The sequence below is a fragment of the Syngnathoides biaculeatus genome, chromosome 6 (assembly GCF_019802595.1).
Source record: "Syngnathoides biaculeatus isolate LvHL_M chromosome 6, ASM1980259v1, whole genome shotgun sequence".
Classification (NCBI taxonomy): domain Eukaryota; kingdom Metazoa; phylum Chordata; class Actinopteri; order Syngnathiformes; family Syngnathidae; genus Syngnathoides; species Syngnathoides biaculeatus.
Genome location: NC_084645.1, coordinates 28,032,506 through 28,054,910, shown reverse-complemented (window position 1 = coordinate 28,054,910; position 22,405 = coordinate 28,032,506). Strand labels below are relative to the sequence as shown.

Genomic DNA, 22,405 nt, shown 5'->3' with positions numbered 1-22,405 from the left:
CCAAAGGTTCCATTTTTGTCTCATCTGACCACAAAGCATTCTCCCATGACTCCTATGTATCATCCAGATGGTCATTGGGAAACTTAAGATGGGCCATGATACAGTATGTGCTGGTTTAAGTACATGAACTCTAAGGGTATTACCAACAGTCACCTTGGAAACAGTGGCTTTTCAGGTCATTGACCAAGTCCTGTCGTGTAGTCCTGGGCTGATTCCTCACTTTTCTAAGGGTCATTGAGACCCCACGAGGTCATATCTTTTATGGGGCCCACTCCAATTGAGATTGACCGTCATGTTTAGTTTCTTCCATTTTCTAATGATTGCTCCAACAGTGGACCTTTTTTCATCAAGCTGCTTGGGATGTTCTCCGTCGCCCTTTCCAGCCGTCCGGAGTTGTCCAATTTTGTCTCTGGTGTCTTTGGACAGCACTTTGGTCTTGGGCATGTTACAAGTTTGAGTCTTTCTGATCGTATGGGGTGGACAAGTGTCTTTTTGCAGCTAACGACCTCACACAGGTGCATCTGGTTCAGGATAATACATGGAGTTGAGGTGGACTTTTAAAGGCGGACTAACAGGTCTTTGAGGGTCAGAATTCTAGCCGATGGACAGGTGTTCAAATACTTATTTGCAGCTGTATAACACAAATAAATCGTTAAAAAAAATCGTACATTGTGATTTCTGGATGTTTCTTTTCAGATGATCACAGTGGACATGCACCTACGATGAAAATTTCAGACCCCTCCATGATTTCTCAGTGCGAGAACTTGCAATATAGCAGGGTGTTCAAATACTTTTTTTCTTCACTGTAGATAGAATCACGTTATCATATGGGAGTATATCACATTAAATGATATATTGTATAATATCCTTTTGAGGAAATTGGCTCATTGACGATATCATAACCCATTATCATACCCTAGGTTACTATATTTTATGATATGATACAATATCGTGTGTATTTTTACACATGTGCATTGTATCATCAAGCACAACACTGTATTGAATGGTATCATATTGTACTGTTTCATATTTCATCCCATTATATCACATGGTCCTTGTGTTCTTTGGTCTTGTATCAAACTGTATCGTATTTCATTGCATCGTAGCGCAACTTACCAAACCATATCATATCATATCTTGCCGTATTTATTTATATTATTTACCGTGTCATATTGTGTGGGTGACATATTTCCAACTTCTTCAAATGTCAGAGCAAGGACCCCATCGATATTCAGTGAAATGTTGGAAGTAGCCGGCGGACAAAAGTCGTATCAGGTGCACTATTTTCCTTTTGTCTGCACATTTGCCTGAGCGTGCGCTAATGACGGATCCTGACGAGGTCTGCAGGGTTTTTTCCGTCGTGCAAGCTTCTCGGAAAACTGAATAACGCCAAGAAGACGGTGAGCTCAGTAGAAATAAAAATCCGCCACCTTGCTTATGCATCAAAATGTCACAATGGAGCGTCTTACTCACCTTTTAATAAGCTTACTTTTTTTTTTTTTTGCAAAACCGGTGTAGCAGTCTCAACGCTATCGGGTTCGTCTCCGCCTCCTTACGCTCACAAGTGCTGCCAAGAGGACATTTTGGGAGTGCAAAGATGTTACACTCCGGCCTTTCATCCTCACACTTCATTATGCCACGTCTTTGATATTCCCTCGAGGTGATGATTGTCCACGCGGGAACAGCGTCATGACTCAGCAAAGGCTGGCGCTGAGTCACAGTGGTCGCCTTTCACCGAGGCCTCAATGCTGCTTTGAGTCCCGTCGCCGTGCACCGCGGGGTATTTTCGTGTTTGAGGCCGCCGGAACGCCTCCGTCGCCGTGCTTCGTCATTCCGAATCCCCGGCTTGGTTGCCGGGCAACTTGTGCGGCATTTGGAGAGGGAGCCCTAAAGCAAACTCCACTCGACCCTTCCAAAAATAGACTTCATATCAAAAGATAATACTCCATATACTGTGTACCGGTGGTATCATGTTGTAAAGCGTAAAGCCGCACAATATGCGGGGATGGGGACCCAGCTCAGCCGTCTAATGGGCACAAAATGCTTTATAATTGCCAAAAGAGCACTCCGTGAAGCTCCTCACTCCAACATAGTTCCTTGGCATCAAAATGCCACAAGATAGTTTGTTGTGGGTACCGATTTTCATTCAAAAACAAGCAAAAAAAAATCTTGAAATTTTCGTTCAAAAACCGATTTGTTCGAGAACGGAGATGTTCGGGAACCGAGTATTAACTGTATATATATTTTTTGGTGGCGGCACGGTGGATCAGCTGGTAAAGCGTTGGCCTGTTCTGAGGACCCAGGTTCGATCTCGGCCCCGCCTGTGTGAAGTTTGCGTGTTCTCCCCGTTCCTGCGTGGGTTTTCTCCGGGCACTCCAGTTTCCTCCCACATCCTAAAAACATGCAACATTAATTGGACACTCTAAATTGCCCCTAGGTGTGATTGGGAGTGCGGCTGTTTGTCTCCATGTGCCCTGCGATTGGCTGGCAACCAGTTCAGGGTGTACCCCGCCTCCTGCCCATTGACAGCGGGGATAGGCTCCAGCACTCCCCGTGACCCTTCTGAGGACAAGTGGCTAAAAAAATGAATGGATGGATAAACATAGCCGTTACCAAATTAAGTAATTTGAGATTGGAAATAACCAAGAAGTAACTTTTAGCAAGATGTACGCATAACCTAGAAGTAAGTTGAGGTTCCTCGTGAGGATAAGCGGCAAAGGCAATGGATGGATGGATATTTTTTTTTGCACATCATAGCGTCATCTTGTATTATAGCTTATCATTTGTTGTATTGTATCGTGTAACTTGGTGTTACATTGTTGTTTTATTGGATTATGTCGGATTGTATATTAAGTTGAGCTGAGCTTTAGAATTGCATCGTGCAAAAAAAAAAAAATTGTGTATGAACGTACGTTTGCGAGTTGTGTCTAACTAGGTGAAAAGTTCTTCAGGTTCTACCAAATGATTGACCAGTTCGCTACTGTAGGTGGGTTCAGCCCACTGAGCATTTAGTTCAGAACATAGGGTGTTGTGTTTTGGCAATTGAGAAATACAGTTCAGGGCTGCACTGTAGACGACCTTTTTCTTGCTTTTCACTTCTAAAAATGAACCCTTCATAAATGCTGTCTTACCTCCCCATCTAGTGGCGAAGTACGGCATTATCAACTTTTTGTTGTTCTGTTAATGAATATGAAAATATTACAATTAATTATACAAGTATCATTTAAAGAATGATAAAAGTGAAATAGTGTAGTGCAGTGTAATTATTAGAGAAGTTAGACTTTAGTTAGGTTTTATTCCCGTGACAAACTTTGACTTTTTTAATTACTAATATTTAGAACTATTAATACAGGGTTAGGATAAAACTCACCCTTTAGTCAATCCCAAGTAGCAACATATTTTTTTATGCGTGTCAGCATCACCTGTTCCTTTATTATTTTGTTATGATTATTTTTATTATTTACTATCTTATAAATTGAGGCCCCGTAGCTCAGTGGTTAGAGCACTGGTTTGGTAAACCAGGGGTTGTGGGTTCGTATCCCACTGGGGCCTCCACTTCCCGAGAAGGGTTGCGTCAGGAAGGGCATCCGGCGTAAAAATTGTGCCAAACATATATATGCGTTCATCTGAGATGATACGCTGTGGCGACCCCGAAAGGGACAAGCCGAAAGGACAACAACTATCTTATAAATTCGGCACAGTTCTGAGCATACAAAAAAAAAATCATCTGTTAAAAAGAAAATAAAAAATAAACTTAAAAAACATTGCTTTACCATGCCTATCACAGAAATAAATTATATAGAAAATTGTTTTCAACGTTATCGTTTCATTGTTTGTAATCGTTTTATGTTTTTTTTTGTTTTTTTTTTTTGGGGGGGGGGATAATGTATGAAACTTTGTTTCAAGCTGTGGTTGCGTGAGTGTGTTTGTGTTTTGCCCAAAGACGTCTGTCAATAATGTTGACTTGAGAATACAGTAGTGCATTTAACACTGCACTAGAATAAAAATTAAAAAAATAAATAAATTTAAATGAATTTCACTTCTGTACTGTATTGAAGAAAAAATATTCATACCACGTTGGATATTCATAAGAGGATAAGGGGTACAGCGAATATTTTATAGTACTGTATTATTTTAGGTAGCAGTGATGGGGGGGCTACGTGCGTGCGAGCGCGCTCCAGTTTGCATAAGTGTGCGGGCGTGAGCGGAGCCAAGCTCCGGGGAACCACCCATGCGATGACGTCACTGCCCTCTGACAAGCTGGTGGTGCCGGAAGAAAAGATGGCGGATCAGGAGGAGCCGATCAGCAACGAAGAAAAGGTAGGAATTTTCTCAAGGAGGCAGGTGAAAATCTGTTGGGATTAGACGAAACGCGATTTTCACATGTGGCACTTGACCACTTTTCGGACGTGCTTCCGATGACGAGCGTGTTTATTTGACGGCTGGAATTCGCGGGCCTGCCTTCCGCCGCCGCTGCTTGCCTGGGCTCTCCTTATTTTTAGCTCAACTTCCGCTCATTTTAGCCAAGCTTCAAAGTGAGACTCCTTGTACGGTGCTGGCTCAAAATAGGAGCTGCGTCGGCGATATAAACTCAGCCGAGATAACATATCACGCGTTATTTTTCCGGGGGGAACGTCGACTGTTGTTCGCCCTAGCAAAGTTTTTCGTGCGCCGAAGCGACGCTAGCTCGCTTAGTTTAGCATTTAGCCGCTTGGTGGCTAACAGCGCTACTTACTAACACGCCCTTTTTGCTGTTTGGATTCCACTCTTTTCGACCGTAATTACGACATAAAACATTTTACAAGGCATTTGGTTCAATTTGAGGTGCAGGTGTGTTGTTAACAAGTCCTTTTACAATGTAAGCAAGTTGTTTAACAGGAGACGCTTATGTTCATTTAAACATATTAGGATTTGTTATATATGGGTGTGTTTACATACCTCCTGCTTTAATAACCTTTATGGTTGACATTAACCTTAAAAAATAACATTTGGCAAACTGACATTAAGCTCCATTTACAACCTTAACTGAATCACTAGTATCACTTTGACTTACGAGCTTATTTTGTTGTGACCAAGCATCTAACTGAATTTGCACGTATATCAAATTAAAGTTGGGTATTCTTTATCTGATTCTCTCTAAAAGTATTCATTCAAATGAATTCCAATGTATTCCAAATTTTGTGTTTTTGAACTTGGGAACTCTTAAGAAATAAAATAGCACTCCTTCAGAAAGATTTAGACTTATTGTTTATCAAGTATCTGTACTTGGGACAGGCAAAATACACTAATGTTCTTGTACTCTTCTTCCCTGTGGTGGTATCAGTGCATCCGTAGTGTTTATAAAATACCATTGTGTAAAAACCTAGAGGTGATAAATATACTGGTTTTATGACGTGTGAACCCTGGGTTGTGTTCCTGGTCCAGTTCACGATTATGTGGGAATGCGTGAATGTCCTAGTTTTGTATTTACGTGTTTAACTGATTGTTCCATTCAGTAAACGGCAGAAAGTGCATCAGCGCCAGTAACTGTCCTTGTGCGCATTTGAAAGCTTTATTGTACCATAATGGCTCCTTTATTCCGCCCACTAAACTCAAGCAGCAGTGTCTGTGAAGCTCGTTCGCTTGTCACATTCTGGCTCACAAAACAAGGCCAAAATCCAACAAAACAATAGCTTGTAACTTGAACAACCTGTTAGTTGGGGTTTGTAAGTTTATAATATAGTGTTACTGAGTGGTTCTGGAAGGGGTTAAATTCTTTCTGTGACCACGCTCTTAACTCAGAATAGTCATATCAAATCATCTTTTCCCATATAAACAAATGATTACTGTGTTCCCCCGTTATTTGCGGGGGTTTCGTACCTTACACCATTGTGAATACTGGACGCAGTATTATGACATGTACCATATTATTGCAACCATTGGATGCTCTTAAAAGTCTTCAATTTTCTGTAAAATGGACAGCATAACTTACGTGTACAATTGTTGTGACTTGTCCGAAGAAGTACATTTGAACACACTGGTTACACTATTAGCATGCAAGCACGGGTTTTAGCATGTATGTATGTATTAAAGCTTATTCTGATGTAAGGTGCCATATGATGGCATTCACGAGGCAGCGAGGAACAATTGCATTTCACATCTGTAAGCAGAAGAAGCTTACATTGCCCCACACAGTGCCTGTGTGGGCAGGTCATTACTGACGATGAGGTACACACTGAACCTGTCACATCGAAAGTAAAATTATTACACCACAGCAAACAGAATAGCATAACTAGCAAATAAAAGAATGACTCAAGTAATAATGGACACAAAAAATACACTTTAAATGCTATTTATATGGTCTCACGGTGAGTGTGTCAGTAATGACCTGCCTACACAGGTAGCGTGTGGGGCAATGTACGCTTCCTCTACTTACAGATGTGAAATGCAATTGTTCCTCACTTCCGAAGTAACGCAGACAAAATACTGCTTCGTCTAATGCAACTAGGTTCTATGGCTGGAGTTTAATTAGCTGTTTAAAAAAAAAAAAAAAAGAACGAGAGAGAGACTGGGCTTAAGTAAAGTAATCACTGTCTGGAGGCAGTATCAATTTATGTGTACAAAAAAGGTGACAAATACTGTTGTATCGATTAGTTTTCAAATGGTTTTGTCATTGTGCACAAAACTTGATTATTGCTGCAGCAATAATAGCATTGTGGAGGTATACAAAACTAGTTAAGCCTTTTCGAGAAGGACTCAGCCTGCAACGTTCGTCGAATGTTCACATCTTTGCCCCATTGGTACTGTGAAACTTCCTGCTATACCGTGAATCTTTTTGCAATACCGTGAGCTTCCCCACATTTTCCGAATGTTATTGTAGTGTGCTATTATTGCGATAAAACCGAAACGTGAGAGAGCGATCCATCCATCCATTTTCTTCGCCGCTTATCCTCACAAGGGTCGCGGGGAGTGCCGGAGCCTATCCCAGCTGTCAACGGGCAGGAGGCGGGACACACCCTGAGCTGGTCGCCAGCCAATCGCAGGGCACATCGAGACAAACCACCAATCGCACTCACAATCACACCTAGGGGCAATTTAGAGCGTCCAATTAATGTTGCATGTTTTTTGGGATGTGGGAGGAAAACTGGAGTGCCCGGAGAAAACCCACGCAGGCACGGGGAGAACATGCAAAATCCACATGGGCGGGGCTGGTATTGAACCCGGGAGCTCAGAACTGTGAGGCCACCGCTTTAAAGCTGCAGTCTGAAATCATCCTGTAAAATTAGTAGGCATCCATTCTTCCATACATTTTGTTTTTGTGCTTCTAGTTGTCTCCTCCTCCAAACCAAAGCCAGTGCTTTCCTTTGCAACATCGTCAAATGCATAATTGCCCATCTTCCGGGTTCCTTGAAGGTAGCTAAAATAGCTTCCAAATATGGACAGGGTCAGCATTGGACATATTGGCATGCCGGACTTTTAAGGTGCCACATGGACCTTTCACACTGAGCAAATGCAGTTTGAAAAGGATTCAAGGAGGTGTAGCTAGCTTAATGTTGGCTACTGACTGATTGCTGGTCAGCCAGCGAACAGCAGCGTAGTGGAACATAGTCGTCTATTTCCGATAGGCAGGTGAGGCTTCTTGTCAGGTTCACTGCAGAGAAAGCAGCATGGTAAACATTTCAAGAGGCTGCAGGGAAAGAGCTGGACCGTTACAACCAGCGGTGGGACTTCGCGGCAGATCAGCTACTACTGATTAGACGCGGGGGGTCTTTATTAAGTGATTGTTTTTCTTATTTGCAGAGACTCCATGGACTATGATGGCATTTTTGTGTAGTAAGATGGCTGCTCTTCCGTCTGTAAACTGAGAACTCATCCACTTGAACTATTCCCCATGTCATAGAAATAATAAAGCAATGTAGACCCGAAATGACAAAATAACAGCTTCTTCCTCTTGGCTTTGTGTTTGTTTGAGCTTCCTCGCGGCATTGACAACGGAAGCAAACAACTCACACACACACTAAGTGTACAACAGGAAACTCTAGTGAGTCAATTTGTTTGCACTGTAACGCTGCATGCACCAAAAAGGACTTGCTGGGCACCTGTTATGGTTCTTCCAGTTTACAGGTTTAAAAAAAAAATCCATATAAATAACTTGTATTGAAGGATATACTTTTGTATCTAGTAGTGTTTTGTCGTATTATATATCATTACGTGTGCATATCATATGTCATAACACATGATACATGGGTTTTACCACACTATTAATTGTTTAGTAACTTATCATATTACCATCTTCATATCATATAGTCTGTTAGTCAGTCTATTATTTATCACGTTTACAGGTAGGCTAGCAAATTGATTACCCAAAGTGTTTTGTATTTTATTGTATCCTAGTGTACCGAACATGAGTACTAGGGTTGTATCAACAAGGAGGGTCTTTTGTGTCAAAATATTTAATCGCAGAGTTACATTTTTGTCATGTTGTATCTATCAGATGCTGGCATTATGTTGCCTTCCGTAGTATTGAAGCCTCGTGTACTGTATTAGGGCTGGAGGAAAACAAAGTAACTCTCCTAAGTAGACTTGATTTCTGCCTTCAAACTCTGCCAGGACTAAAAGCAAAGATAGGGGACAAGGTTCCACCCAAACTGTTTCACACTTCTTCTTCTTTTTCTTTTTTTTTTGCAAAAGGAATGTTTTAGGTCAATAATAAACCAAAACTGAAAACATCAGGCATCTGTAAGTGATTTTTTTTCAAGACTGTTAGATGTGTAATGTACCTATAGTATGAGTATAAGTGAGCTGAATGGTAGTTAGTATTATTTTTTTTTTTATACAGTACCTTAAATGTTCATCACTAGATAAACGATTAATAACCGTTCAACATTTAACTGTCTCAAATTCTTTACACCAAATATATACCATATAGCCAGTACCAACATATGCAGTTTAAGGATTGTAGGACAACCTCTGCATGTTCATAGTTAATATTGATGTTTTTTGTAATTGTGAAGAGGGTTGAATTATTATTTGATCAAAAATCAGTAGGAGAATGAATTCTAAAGAGATTCTATAGTGACAGTTTTACACTGTAGACTAACAGTACTGTGTTGTATCATATACATAGTCGTAGTGATGCTCTGAAATCTTGGGCCCCAAAATGTTTCGGCTGAGTTTAGAAAGTGCATTTTTGGTTTCAGACTGAACAACATTTTACATTGTAATAAAACTAGTGAAATATCAGATTCTGATCACTGACGACTGGTATGTTCGAGTCTGTACACATCGTGCTAAAGAATTATTTTCTTTCAACAAGCAATGACTATCCAGTTGAATTCACTGGGATGTCACTTTGTCACACACCCTAGATGCAAGGTTGTGCCATAAATGAACCATAAATGTGAAAGAACACATACTTCAACAAATGAATATTATGAACAAACATGACTACAAGTTTTTTTTTTTGCCGTACTAATTTAAATTTGCATGTCGCGATGAATTATGGGGACTGCACGGTTTTTCCGTCATCATACTAGTGACGACTAGGCCAAATGGAGCATCCCTATTGTTGCCTACCCTTGCCGTTTTCTCCTGTTTGGTGTGAGAGGAATGCTTGTTGTATGGTATTATGTGTGTCAGCTATATACGAGCTACAATACTGTGCTTTGGCCAATTAGATTGTCATTTTGTAATATATATATAATCAGTAGTATTGTGTAGTGTGTGTCAAATTGTCGCATAATTTTTTGAATTCGTTGGAAAATTAAACAGAACCAGTCATGTTAGTCTACCTGGCTCAACCGAATATTTTGGCAGGTTTCATGCCGTAATGACTTCAAGAACCTTTCCTTGAATGCTATTGTATCCATAGCAACATTCTCTCCTGTGTTACTTTCCCTTTTGGACTGTATTGCCATGTGTTGTATTGCATTGCATTTAATAAATCTATCTTAAATGATTTTGTATTTTAAATTCAGTTGTGGCTGCGGGATAGCCCAACAAGCCACTTTCCAAGATTCACCTAAGATTACCTCTTTGATGCTAATTATATCGTTTCAGCATCAGGAAATCTGGGTGGGGGAAATCATTTCAGGTGTCATCTTTAAAAAGTCCTTCAGTCCTTCTTTGGAATCAGGCAAGCTTCTAGATACTCATTGTCAGATCAGAAACATTTTCTTGCTGATGGTTGACAACCCCCGCATATTTCTTTTGTCAAGATGCCGATTAAATATTCAGAAATGACTGTAACCCTCCCCCTTACCCTCCCCCAATTTCACCAGCCTTGTCTGGATAGCTAACCTTATGAATCTGCTTAAATAATTTGGCTTGAAATGAAGGCAGGCAAAGCTCAAGCTGCTTAAAAAGAGGCACGTTATAACCTCCGTTTGATGTATTTATGGATTTGTGTCATGCATATTAATTTGGTAAATCTGCATAAATTTAAGATCTTCCTGATTTTGGATTATACCATGTTTTAAGGGTTCATTTCATGACCAATTTTTTTTAACAAAAAAATGTCAAACACAAGTGCTATACTGTTATGTAAACAGGAGCACATTTATTGAGAAATTGGGAGTGACAAGGAGTATGAAACATGAACATTTTTCCTGTTATTTGGAAAATTTATCGCAATCTAGCTCTACGATCACATTGGACACCTCTCTTTTTTATTTGTTTTTCGGGGGAGATGAGATGGTGCGCCTTAATAAAACAAATGCACCAAAGTACATAAACCCTAAAAATGACAGATTTAGCACAGGGCCAATTTCCTTCCGGAGTTCCCAAAACATAAAAATATGTTGGCAATAGCCCATCAAAACAGCTAAAAGCAAGAGCTTAAAAGTACATAAGTTAAAGACCCATAAGTTAAATGTAACTTTGATAAAGGCCCCTACGATATCCTTCTTTTGTCATTTAAATTAAAGCGACTCTACCGTATTATTTCAGCAATGCAGTACCGAGACTTAAATAAAAACTGAAAATAGCTACAATTTTGTTACTCAAAACTGTGCAGAGAGAGAAAATACAATAAAATTCAGAAATATTAATATTGTCTGGCATATTTAAGGTGCTGTGTTTTGCTGAGATGCAAATTTTCCTGACAAAATCAAAACATTTCCAACACAATATCCAGAATGCTCCTGGGGTGGTGGTGGTCATATGCCGTGGCATCTCTGTTCCCATTTACGCAGTACAATTTCAAGAAAGTTTGATGTACTTCCAAAGTCCTTTTCGTAGGCATAAATCCCGCTAACCGGAGGCTGACCTCCAATGTGTTTGTTTACAGAGGAATCATATCTGTAGTCAGTCACTGTGATTTGACGGGCCCGCACACCATCGCACTCGCAAATCTGCACAGTCGAGCATGAAAAATCACACGGGTAAAATTTGTTAAGAGTAGAAAAGCATAAATATTGAAAGACGTTGCTTAGTTTATGTATTCTTGACCAATGTTCCCTCTAAGCTGTGCCACTGCACAATTGTGCACTTGAAAACCGATCCAGCGCAGTGAACCACAGCCTCTTTTTTTTTTTTTTTTTTTTTTATAATACAGAAGCACACGGTCTCTAACAGGCTGCTGCTCAGCCTAGTTCTACTTCCTAGTTCACCTGACACCGCCCCCCTCCGCTCTTTAAGGGGTACATTCATATTTACAAACAGAACACACACCCGCATCTTTACATCTGTGGGCATGAATGCTGGAGCACACCCGTAACTTTATATTTGCGGGCATGACTGACCACATCTGTACATTTTTCAACTGTGAGTGACTGTGTAGTGTCCATGGCAGTTGGCAATCTCTCAGCCGAAACGTTGAGTTTTCTGTAAGTAAAACCTACCTACAGTCAGTGAATAATGAACGCCAGCTGGTGAGCGGTCCAAGAGGGAACAAAGACATTTGTACAGCGGTGGGCATTTTATCGTGTTGTTGTTTTAGCATCTTGTTTGCTGAAGTCATGTCTTCACACCGCATGGTCACGCTCCACTTGGAAAAAATCTAGAGAGGATAATTGAAAGGATTGGGAAAAACTGGTTTCAAATAAACACTTTGTCTAGTATCATGCTGACTCATGCCCTGATTAGAGATGGTTATTCACACAGGACCTTCCGACAGCCATTCGAAGTTTACTGGTTCTCTTGAAGGTCCAGTTGAAGGATTAGAAGTGGAAATGTGACACTGGTGTGAGAGGGTGTGGGGTTGTGGATAGAACAGAGGTAACTGTGGGCATTTATTGGTGGGATTTATTGGACAGTATGCCCCCACAAATAGGAACCTAATCTTGCCTTGCAGAAAATGGAAAAATCTGACTTGACCACCCATCACAAAATTGTTTGTATTTGCCCATTTTAATAGTTTAAAAAACAAAAATATACCACAAACTGTAGTCTTTAAACGCTGTCATTTATCAGTTTATCAGACTCAATTTCCAAGATGACCTTTGAAAATAAATGGTTTACAGAAGAGGCCAAAAACTGAATTTTTCAAGGAATAGTTCAGCATAGGTTCCACTGAAAAAAACAAATAGGTGAATTCATGAATTGTGAAGCGCAAAAAATGCACGGGTTTACTTTAGCGTATGATGTATCCCCAGTGCTGGTTTCTCATTGGTCGAGTAGATTCGTTATCGTTCGCCTGTGTTCTTAGTGAGGTTTTACAAGCGTAATATTTGATTTGAATTTATATGATGGCCGACAGATGGCCAGAAGAAAATGCTGCTTTGTTTCCACTTTGCTGCTGTGAATCCTCTCTCAAATAAAACGTCCATTTCCTTTGACCAACAGACTCGTTTAGAATTTTATGATCCTAATTTAAGTGTAGATGTCAATAAAGATAAAGTAGATCTGTAGCAGAGGTTCAGATTTTAAAAGTTACTGCTGCAAACTAACAGAGGCTTGATTTAAGACCTTACAAGCAACCATCTCTCTCCTCAGTGGTGCGGTAGTTATTCGTGTCGCCTCAAAGCAAAAAAATGTACAGGAATATCTGTCAACTGAGGCTTTCACGCGTCAAGATTGCATGTTGGATCTTGTGCACATACTCTGACGGCTTCCCAAAAACTAAACTTCATTTGCAGCTCTTGACCATGTTCCCGGCTCCAGTTCTCGACGTGGTTAAAAAAAAAAAATGTAGTAAAGTGGCGCTTAGTCGGTTCGAAACTACACAGAAACTACACTTGTTCTAGCACCACACTAGGTTAAACCAGAACTGATTTTAGTTATGGATTCAAACCAAAATGTCCGAGCTTTGGTTCTTTTTCATATGAACTCTCAGCTTTTTCTAAATAAGGCCTGGTTTTAACCAAATTGTCCCACTTGTGGTTAATTTTATACGAACGCCCAAATTTTAAAATGTTTAAAAGCTATGGCGTACAATACCAAATGTCTCTTGAAAGTTGTCTCAATACACCTGTATAAGAACAGTTTCAGTGCCCAATTTTATTTAAAAACAAATAAATCTGACTTCTGGTTAGTTTTACATGAACTCCCCGATTTTTGCTTCAAACCAAATGGACCACCTTAGGGTTTGTCTTATCAGCACCTCGACTTTTTCTTCAAATTGACACTTCAACCCAACGTTTCCACCCAGTGGAGATCAAAGTGACGGTGGAAATTTTGCAAACAACAACAAACAGCGCTGCAACAAATGCAAACTGCTGACTCGTGCCCCCGGGACACACGCACTCACACCCACACCGTCCCTCCTTGGCTCACCGACTTGAGAGAACCTGGCTGAGCCGTCAGACGCTGCCAACAAATCTGGCAAGTCTTCCCCAGCACATTTTCATGTCCTTATATGGTCGAGTGCCATACTGGGGAGGGAGGGGCTGGTTTCTCTTTGTCATGTGCCATAGAAACAGGAAGTATCGCGCAGAAGCAGCTGCAAAGAAATGTTGAAGGAGAAATTGTGCATGTATTGGCATGCCCTGTCTAACCCTATAAATTGGGTTCTTCAGTCACTTCACCTAGTCATTAACTTCATTCATTCATTCATTCATTGTCATGGCAGAAAATATTTAAAATGTAAACAATGTAACTGTTAAAATAATGTTGATCTTTATTTGTGCCTAAGCCTCCTTTTTGTCCTGCGTGCAGGTGCGCATAGCAGCAAAATTCATCATTCACGCCCCACCAGGAGAGTTTAATGAAGTTTTCAATGGTGAGTTTTGTGCTTTTATTGTTATTAATAGTAGTAATAATAAATTAATCCGTATATAGACAAGTGATGTACAGAATTTTTGGCCATAGTCTAAGGTGAATTTTTTATTTTTGCATGAAAGACTTTTTTTCGCCGAAATAAAACGACTGAAACTCAATTGTTATATCAAGGGCTAAGAACAGCAAGACTTTATAACTTTTGAGTCAGCCCCCCCCTCCCCAAAAAAAGTAGCATAGAATCAGAATTTTTGGATTAGAATCATAAAAAGAGAATAATAAAAGAAAAAAAAAGAATAAATTACTACTGACTGACTTGCTCGAATGCTTCCACGCCACATTTACATTAAAAAATAAATGAATCACGTTTAGGTATTGTTTATGGCCAACGCCATTTTGCCTTACTGCGCATACCCATCTGCACAATGGACCTTTTTGACTGGCGATCTTCAGCTCCGCCCCCCTTAGCTTGCCATGCCCCACAATCTTCCAAAATGGCGGCTGAACATAACAGGTTTGAACTGGATTCTCTATCGCGTATTCCAGATAATGTTGGGGTATGTTTTTTGCCAAATGCGTCAGACTTGTCCAAGAGAGTTCTACAGAGAGGTCGCAACTATTTCACGCAAGGATATGTACACGTAGTTAAGATTTTGGACGGAGCAGGACGCAATGTCAGAGTTGCAGCGAAACGTTGGCGATCGATGCAAAAAAAATTTTGACGCCTCACAAACTTCATATTGAAATCCAAAAGGATAAAATTGTGGAATCGTACTGTGCATGTAAAGCAGGGTGAGTACTTTTTACTTGAAAAGATCACGAGTAATATCATTGGATTCGTTGTAGGTCAGTGGGTGTATTCATTTGACCTAGCTCGTAATGGAATCCAGTGCTCTGTTTAAAAGTCCGATGTGATACAAATAGGCAAATAAACATTTCTCTTGGATGACATTGTGAATTTAGTATCACTAACCCGACTCTTCAGCATAAAACATTACACACTTCATTCAGCAGGTCAGTGATACACTAACAAAGTGAAAGTTCTTCTCCTTCAATGTATAAAGCACTGATAATAATTCAATCAAACTCAGAGAAGATCATTCTCCCTCACTTACCTTCAAACATACAGCCTTGTATTTGTTGATATTGTCCACATTTAGTTGTACGTACGGTCTTCCGTCAGCCTTAATCCATCGTAGACGCTTCCTCAACTGTGTTTTAGGCTTTGGAAAACGAATCAAGTGGGCCAGGATATTTTTCATCAGAATTGCACGTTCCCCAAGCGCATCTGAGGACCATTTTGTTTGTAACATTAACTTTTCCAAGTGAACGTGACTGATAACCAGCATTGCTTGTGGGACATGACAACAAGAGGGGCGGGTCAAGCCAGGGGTGAAGACTATGCGGCTATCTGATTGGCTATTATTGTACAAGTGATTGACAGGTCGGAAAGATCCATTGTACTCTAGCGAACAAGTTCTGGAACTGACCTTATATCATGAATGCATGTAGTCATCTCCACTGACACAATGATCACTGCGGAAGGTTGTCCCTTGCCCGTGCCCCAAAGGAGCGGCAAAAATGTTCATGCGTCTGACAGAATGAATGGAAGAAAATTGTTTGAAGCAAAAATTTCGTGTGCCCCCTTTTTTTTGGTTGACTGAACAGTTCTTCAAATTTTCTTTTCCTAGACCTTCATATTACAAACGTTGACAAATGCAGGAATGTAATACAAAGTGAAACATTGTGTCACAAGGCATTAGATGACCTATCCCTAAACTTTGACGTTGGACCTTGTATGCTTAAGTTTGGGCACACTTTCTGACACCAAAATCTCACTCCCCCAATCACATCTCCAAGGGGAAAAAACCAACACAAATGTAGTGCTTAATATCAAAACTTGCCCAAAATCACATCTTTTTATCTGTGAAAATGTATCACTTGTTCTTGTGGTAAATGGTAAAAATGACAAATAATAATAATAATGTATTGCACTTGTATATCACTTTTCTAGGCACAATCTTTACTCTTGTAAAATTGCAAAGCATTTGGTATTTTTTTTGACTTTGTCATCAATTATTTAGATAAAATTAATGCAAATACTGTAACTCATTAAATTATGACTTTTTTTTTTCTTGTGATGTTACACTTTTATGACAATAATTAGATAATTTTCTGTTCGTATTGTGACTTATGGTCCAAATATGCATTGAATGTGAAGAGCCGTAACTAATGCATCGTAATTTGGGATAAATTGTGAGCTTAGACTCCAAGGACAGCTAGAAGTGTCATTAAAGCCTCGTCCCGCCATGATAAGCGCCCTGGGGGTTGACAATGTGTTTGCGCTTCTTATCTCCCCTTGACAGACACAAACAACCTCACACCACACTCTAGAACACAATCAATTCCCTGTCCCCACTTTGTCCACCCTGATCTTTATGGGATTCTACACCCTTCTACTCTGTTCATGTGCTGTGAATGACTCACTTGGTCCCTAACACCTTCCTCGTCTCTTGTGCCTTTTGTAGATGTGCGATTTCTGCTCGACAATGACAATCTCCTCAGGGAAGGTGCGGCACAGTAAGTGGTCCCCCCTCCCTCCTTGTAATGTTGCATCCAATATAGACTGTTCAGCTGCATTTCAATAAGTTACAATACGGTAGAAATGTTCATTTATTTCAGTAGTGCAATTGAGAAAGTGAAATGTCTATATTACAAATTAATTAAACAGATCAGAAAATATTTTTCCGAAAGCAGAACCCTACCTAATTTTTATTTGGGGAAAAAATGTTTTACTTCTTAGGTCAAATTTTGAATACTATAATACAAAACGTAATCATCAATAATAAAAACTAAATTACCATAATTTCCGGCCTACACAGCGCACCTGATTATAAGCCTCACCCAGCACCTTTTTAAAGGAAATACCATTTGGTCCATAGATAAGCTGCACCTGTGTAAAAGCCGCAAGTGCCCACATTGAAATACACATTGAAACATGAGATATTTACAAAGAAAGACGATATACAGAGTTTTCAAAGTTTTAATAACTTATCTTAGCTTAACATAGCAAGCAAACACAGTAGTACGAACAGGGCTAGTTTGGAGGGGGAAAAAAACGGTTAAGAAAAAAAACAGCCGAAGCAACACTGGCACTAACAGAACAGATTTAAAAAAATATATATATATATATATATATATACCTAAATTGCTGAGACGCGGCAGAAACATGCTAGCGTGGCGCTAACGGCTGGTTAAAAAAAAAAAAAAAAAACATACCGGTAAAAATCACTGAGACACGGCAGTAAGCATTAGCAATACGCTAGCACAACGCTAACGCTAGTGCAGCGCTAACAGGGCTGATGATGATGCCATGAAGAAAGCAAACTTGTCAACATTGTCATAGGGGACTTATCATGTATTGAGTCACATGTGTATGAATACAGATGCAAACTTATTTGACACCTCATTTCACTGGTGTCATGGACTATTAATGAAAATGCAAAATTTCCAAAGATTACTCATTTATCCGTTTGATTTTTTTTCACACCTTCTCTTTGCAGTGCATTTGCACAGTACAACTTGGACCAGTTTACCCCTGTGAAAATTGAGGGCTACGATGACCAGGTGATTGTTTTTATTTTTTATTTTTATTTTATTTCAACACGTACCCTTAATAAGATCCAACAGGTGGCTTATATGTTATGTGCATTTTTTTCCAGTCATATATTAGTTTTGATCATACCTTTCCATCACGACTACCACTACTACTCTTTTGTGGCTGTATTGCAAAAGGCGGAGAGAAAGCAAATAACAAACATGGAGTTGGTTTACAACGCTGACTTTAATATCACATGATTGGATTTGATAGCACTTGTTATTTTTTGGCTGAAAGACTGTGCGGCAACACCAACAATGATTGCAAAGTGTTACGTTAACATGTCATCATGTCCTGGTATTCCCAAGCCGTGCGTTAATTCTCCCACCACGCTTGTTCCCTGAAGCATTGCTGAAGCATTGACATACAAGACACTCTTCCTTTGTCATATTCCCTCCTTACACAAGACACTCTTCCTTTGTCTTATTCCCTCCTTTATTTTGCTCCTGTTTATGCTCCTTTATAAGGGCTATCGACTGAAATTTTGTTTGCATTTAAAGTAAATAAATACATCTTTTCCAACAGGGAATGACTCTGTAATTTTAGGAGAAAAATATTTCAATTTTTTTTTTTTTTTTCTAGGAAATAAATATTATGCATTCTAGGAAACATATTTTCGAGAAAATATATATTTCCCAAAAAGGTTTTTTTTCCAAAGGAAAAATGTTCAATTGTAAAGAGAGGTTTAATGTATATTTGCAATTGAAAAAATCTTAAGTTGGAAATTGTGGGAATTTTTTTTTCTTTTATTGTGAATTTGTAGTATTGGAGTATCTTGGGTTAAAAAAAATCAGGTTTAAAAAGTAGTACATTTCTCCAAAGAAATGTATATTTAAAGAAAATTAAATTTCTTTTTTGGGGATATTTTCCAAATAGAAGGTTAACTGTTTTTCATTTCATCAACAAAAATTTGTCTTTATAAGACACTTGAAAAAAAAAAAGTTGAATTATTTTTTTAAACATTTGAAAAATAAAGCATATCTTCCAGGATATGTTGAGTATTAAAAAAAATCACCCCTTAATGTATTTTTTGTAGAAAAATAGATTGCACATTTGTGAGAACAATATTTTCATTCCCAGATGTAGAAAAACATTTTCAAAGAGATATTTGCAAGAATTTTATGTTCAACAATGAAGCCTGTATATTTTTTAAGGAAGCTTTTTATTATATGTTCCAAGAAAGGATGATTCTTAACAACGAAAAAAAAAATTGCTATATGTTCCAATGTTGTTGATTGGCGGTCCTCGACTGCAGGTCTTAATCACAGAGCACGGGGATCTGGGGAATGGCCGAGTCCTGGACCCTAAAAACAAGATCTCTTTCGCCTTCGACCACTTGAGGAAGGAGGCCAGCGACCCCCGCCGTCACGATGTGGATAGTTCCATGGAAGAGTGGAGGAGCGCTGTGGACTTGGCTGTCAGGGCCTACGTCAAGGAGCACTACCCCAACGGAGTCTGCACCGTGCGTTCTTTTTCATTCATTTATAAGAAAAATGTTGCTTACTCTTTTGCTTTTTATCACATGTAGCTCTTAGAACACTTGATTAGGTAAAATTGCACGCCCAAACAGTGTTATATCGTGTGTCGTCATTCGCAGCCCTGCCGCGTCCCAGATTTTTAAGCGATTGGTTTTCATGGGTTTTTACAGACTACTTTACTGGCAGCCATGCCCTTATCTATTTTTGAAGAATTCGGTATTTGTCATGCATATGGATGGCAATATTGTCTTCAAAAATGTATATCTGTTCTTTTCCTCAGATTTACAGCAAAACCATTGACGGGCATCAGACCATCATTGTGTGCATCGAGTGCCATCAATTTCAGCCTAAAAACTTCTGGTACATTTTATTAACTCAACTGGAAATTGCGGGCGATCTGTCAGGATCACCTTTGACACCCCTCTCTTTCCCTAGGAATGGACGCTGGAGGTCAGAATGGAAATTCACCATTTCTCCATCCTCCACTCAAGTGGCAGGAATCATGAAGATTCAGGTAATTCTCAGTCTTCCTTTTCACCGTGGCGCCCCATAACATTGTACTTTACGTAGGTTCATTACTACGAGGATGGCAACGTTCAGCTGGTGAGCCACAAGGAAGTGCAGGAGTCCATGTCCATTTCTGTGAGTACCGCAGTAGGCCAACATTGTGTCAAACACCTTCTTACACCCAAGATGGTCTGCACTGATTAGTCACACGATGTTCCTGACTTTTTTTTTTCCTGAATTGTTTTTTGCATCTCTCTCTTTTTTTTTTTTTTTTTTTTTAATCTTCCCTTGTCAAAATCCGATTGTAACTACCCGCTTATCTCCCTCCAGAGTGAGGCTACAACCGCGGAAAGGTTCGTTAAGATCATGGCAGCTGCCGAGGGTGATTATCAGGTATGTAATAAGAGTACTACAGCATTTGTATGATTATATAAACGGTGGTACCTTGAGTTACCAGTGCCCCAGCTGAGTTTTTATTATTTTTGGGGGGCTCTATGTTGTGAGCCAAAATTTGTGGTACAGCCAAGCTTAAGACACATTGCTGGTCCAGTGAAGAGGCTCAAAAATCAGTACCGTAATTCCACGTCTTTGTCTTTTTGCTGCGGTACCGCACAGACGGCCATCAACGAGAACTATCAGACCATGTCGGAAACTACCTTCAAAGCCTTACGTCGCCAGCTTCCTGTGACGCGCACCAAGATCGACTGGAACAAGATTTTGAGCTACAAGCTCGGAAAGGAGATGCAGAATGCTTAACAAAACTAACCCCTCTCTTGTCTTGACCCCACACACATGCACACACACACCGACATGCACACAAACGCAAACAATCTTGCATGACTGGATAGTTGTATTTCTTTGTACAAAAAAAAAAACTGAAAAGACAAAGAAGAGGCAAGATGGTGAATTAACTCATTGGATGTGTCCTTTTATTGTTTTCTTTTTATACACACACGCGCGCCTCCTTGCTCTAATCCGATATACTGTATTGAAAAAACATGTACATGACATAGGAAAGAAAGCAAACAAGAGGGCAAAATGTATGCAAAAATACTATGATTTGTAGTAAATTTTGTCAAAAATAACTTGTGCTTCTTGGAAAAAAAAAAATTTCCCCTTTTTTTGGGAGGAAGGGGAGCTGCTTCCTCCACTGTTTGTCCCATCTTTTCTTTACGACTGAACGTCTTCTTCCATCTCCGACCCTCTTCACTAACCAATTGCCTGCTGCTTCCAACAATATCAAAAGTTACAATAAAAAAAAGTCCCCAAAAAAAGGAAAAATCACCTCTCCTTCTGTGCTTATTTTTACTCAAAAAAAAAAACTGATCAGACTGTATTATATGACTTAAAAAAAAGACACTGTAATATATATCCATATATAAATATATATATATATACCTGTAAGAAACATCCTCTGTCGGTTTGGTGGTTATTTCCATGACATCCATTGTAACTCGGTCACGGTTATGTTGCATTAAATAACAAATTTTCTATCCAAAAAGTCTCAATTTCTGGTGTTCCCCAAGTGCGGCTTAAGATTTATTTAATTTTTTTTTAATTGGTCAGTATTTGAGTTTATAGACTTTAAATATGCTGATTCAAACATCCTATTTGGGATTTTAAACTGGATCTTTAAAGGTATCACTTTCGGGAGCTTTGCATGTAGTTTTAGCCGCTGTTTAATTTTGGTGTCCTTCGATGTGCTTGTGTAATAATAAATAGAACAGTGTAATGAAAAAGGTAAAGCGTTGCAGATGAAGGGATGTAAACACTGGTTAAATGTGTTCACTATATTTATATATGAAGAGTTTGTTTTCAAAACGAGACAGGCATTTTTTTCCATATTTACGAAACTCGCGCCAATATTATCCAGCTCCGAATGGATAATTCATATGTAATACATATAAGTACTGCGGTTGGCTGGCAATCAGTTCAGCGTGTACCCCGCCTCCTGCCTCAAGATCAGCAGCTCAGAAAATGGATGGATGGATGGATTGTTGGAAGCAGGCCTCGTAACCCCAGGGCCCTTTTGGTGTGTTTTTTTTTTTTTTTTTTTTTTTTTTTTTTTTTTTTTACAACTTTACAACTTGAATACACATAGTAACGGTCTTCATTACATGTTAGCCCAACTGCCACGGGAATATTGAATAGAGAGAGAAGGAAAAATACACCCCTCCCCACCCTGAGTAAATCAGTTAAAATTAAGTAAATAAATTCAGTTTAAATAAAATAAAGTGACAAACTGGGATAAGGTACTGTGGAGTAAATTATACTATAAAGCATTTGTTCAGTCTTATTTAATGTGAATGATTTAAGGAGAATTCATCCTTCCATTTTCGTTGCCGCTTATCCTCACATGGGTCACAGGGAGTGCTAGAGCCTATCCCAGCTGTCAACGGACAGGAGGCGGGGCACACCCTGAGCTGGTTGCCAGCCAATCGCAGGGCACATCGAGACAAACGACCAATCGCACTCACAATCACACCTAGGGGCAATTTAGAGCGTCTAATTAATGTTGCATGTTTTTGGGATGTGGAAGGAAACCGGAGTGCCCGGAGAAAACCCACACGCATGGGGAGAACATGCAAACTCAACACAGGCGGGTCCGGCATTGAACCCGAGACCTCAG

General features: G+C 39.5%; 1 protein-coding gene across 1 annotated transcript; it reads left to right on the top strand.

Moving 5' to 3' along the window:
* The first annotated feature begins 4,206 nt into the window (after nucleotides 1-4,206).
* On the top strand, nucleotides 4,207-21,270 carry LOC133502408 (F-actin-capping protein subunit alpha-2). Its single transcript, XM_061823176.1, has 10 exons — nucleotides 4,207-4,320; nucleotides 14,074-14,137; nucleotides 16,662-16,713; nucleotides 17,697-17,760; nucleotides 19,047-19,253; nucleotides 19,550-19,629; nucleotides 19,705-19,783; nucleotides 19,840-19,911; nucleotides 20,107-20,169; nucleotides 20,392-21,270. The coding sequence occupies exons 1-10, from the start codon at nucleotides 4,237-4,239 to the stop codon at nucleotides 20,530-20,532; spliced, it is 906 nt and encodes a 301-aa protein (XP_061679160.1). The 5' UTR covers nucleotides 4,207-4,236; the 3' UTR covers nucleotides 20,533-21,270.
* The last annotated feature ends 1,135 nt before the right edge of the window (nucleotides 21,271-22,405 follow it).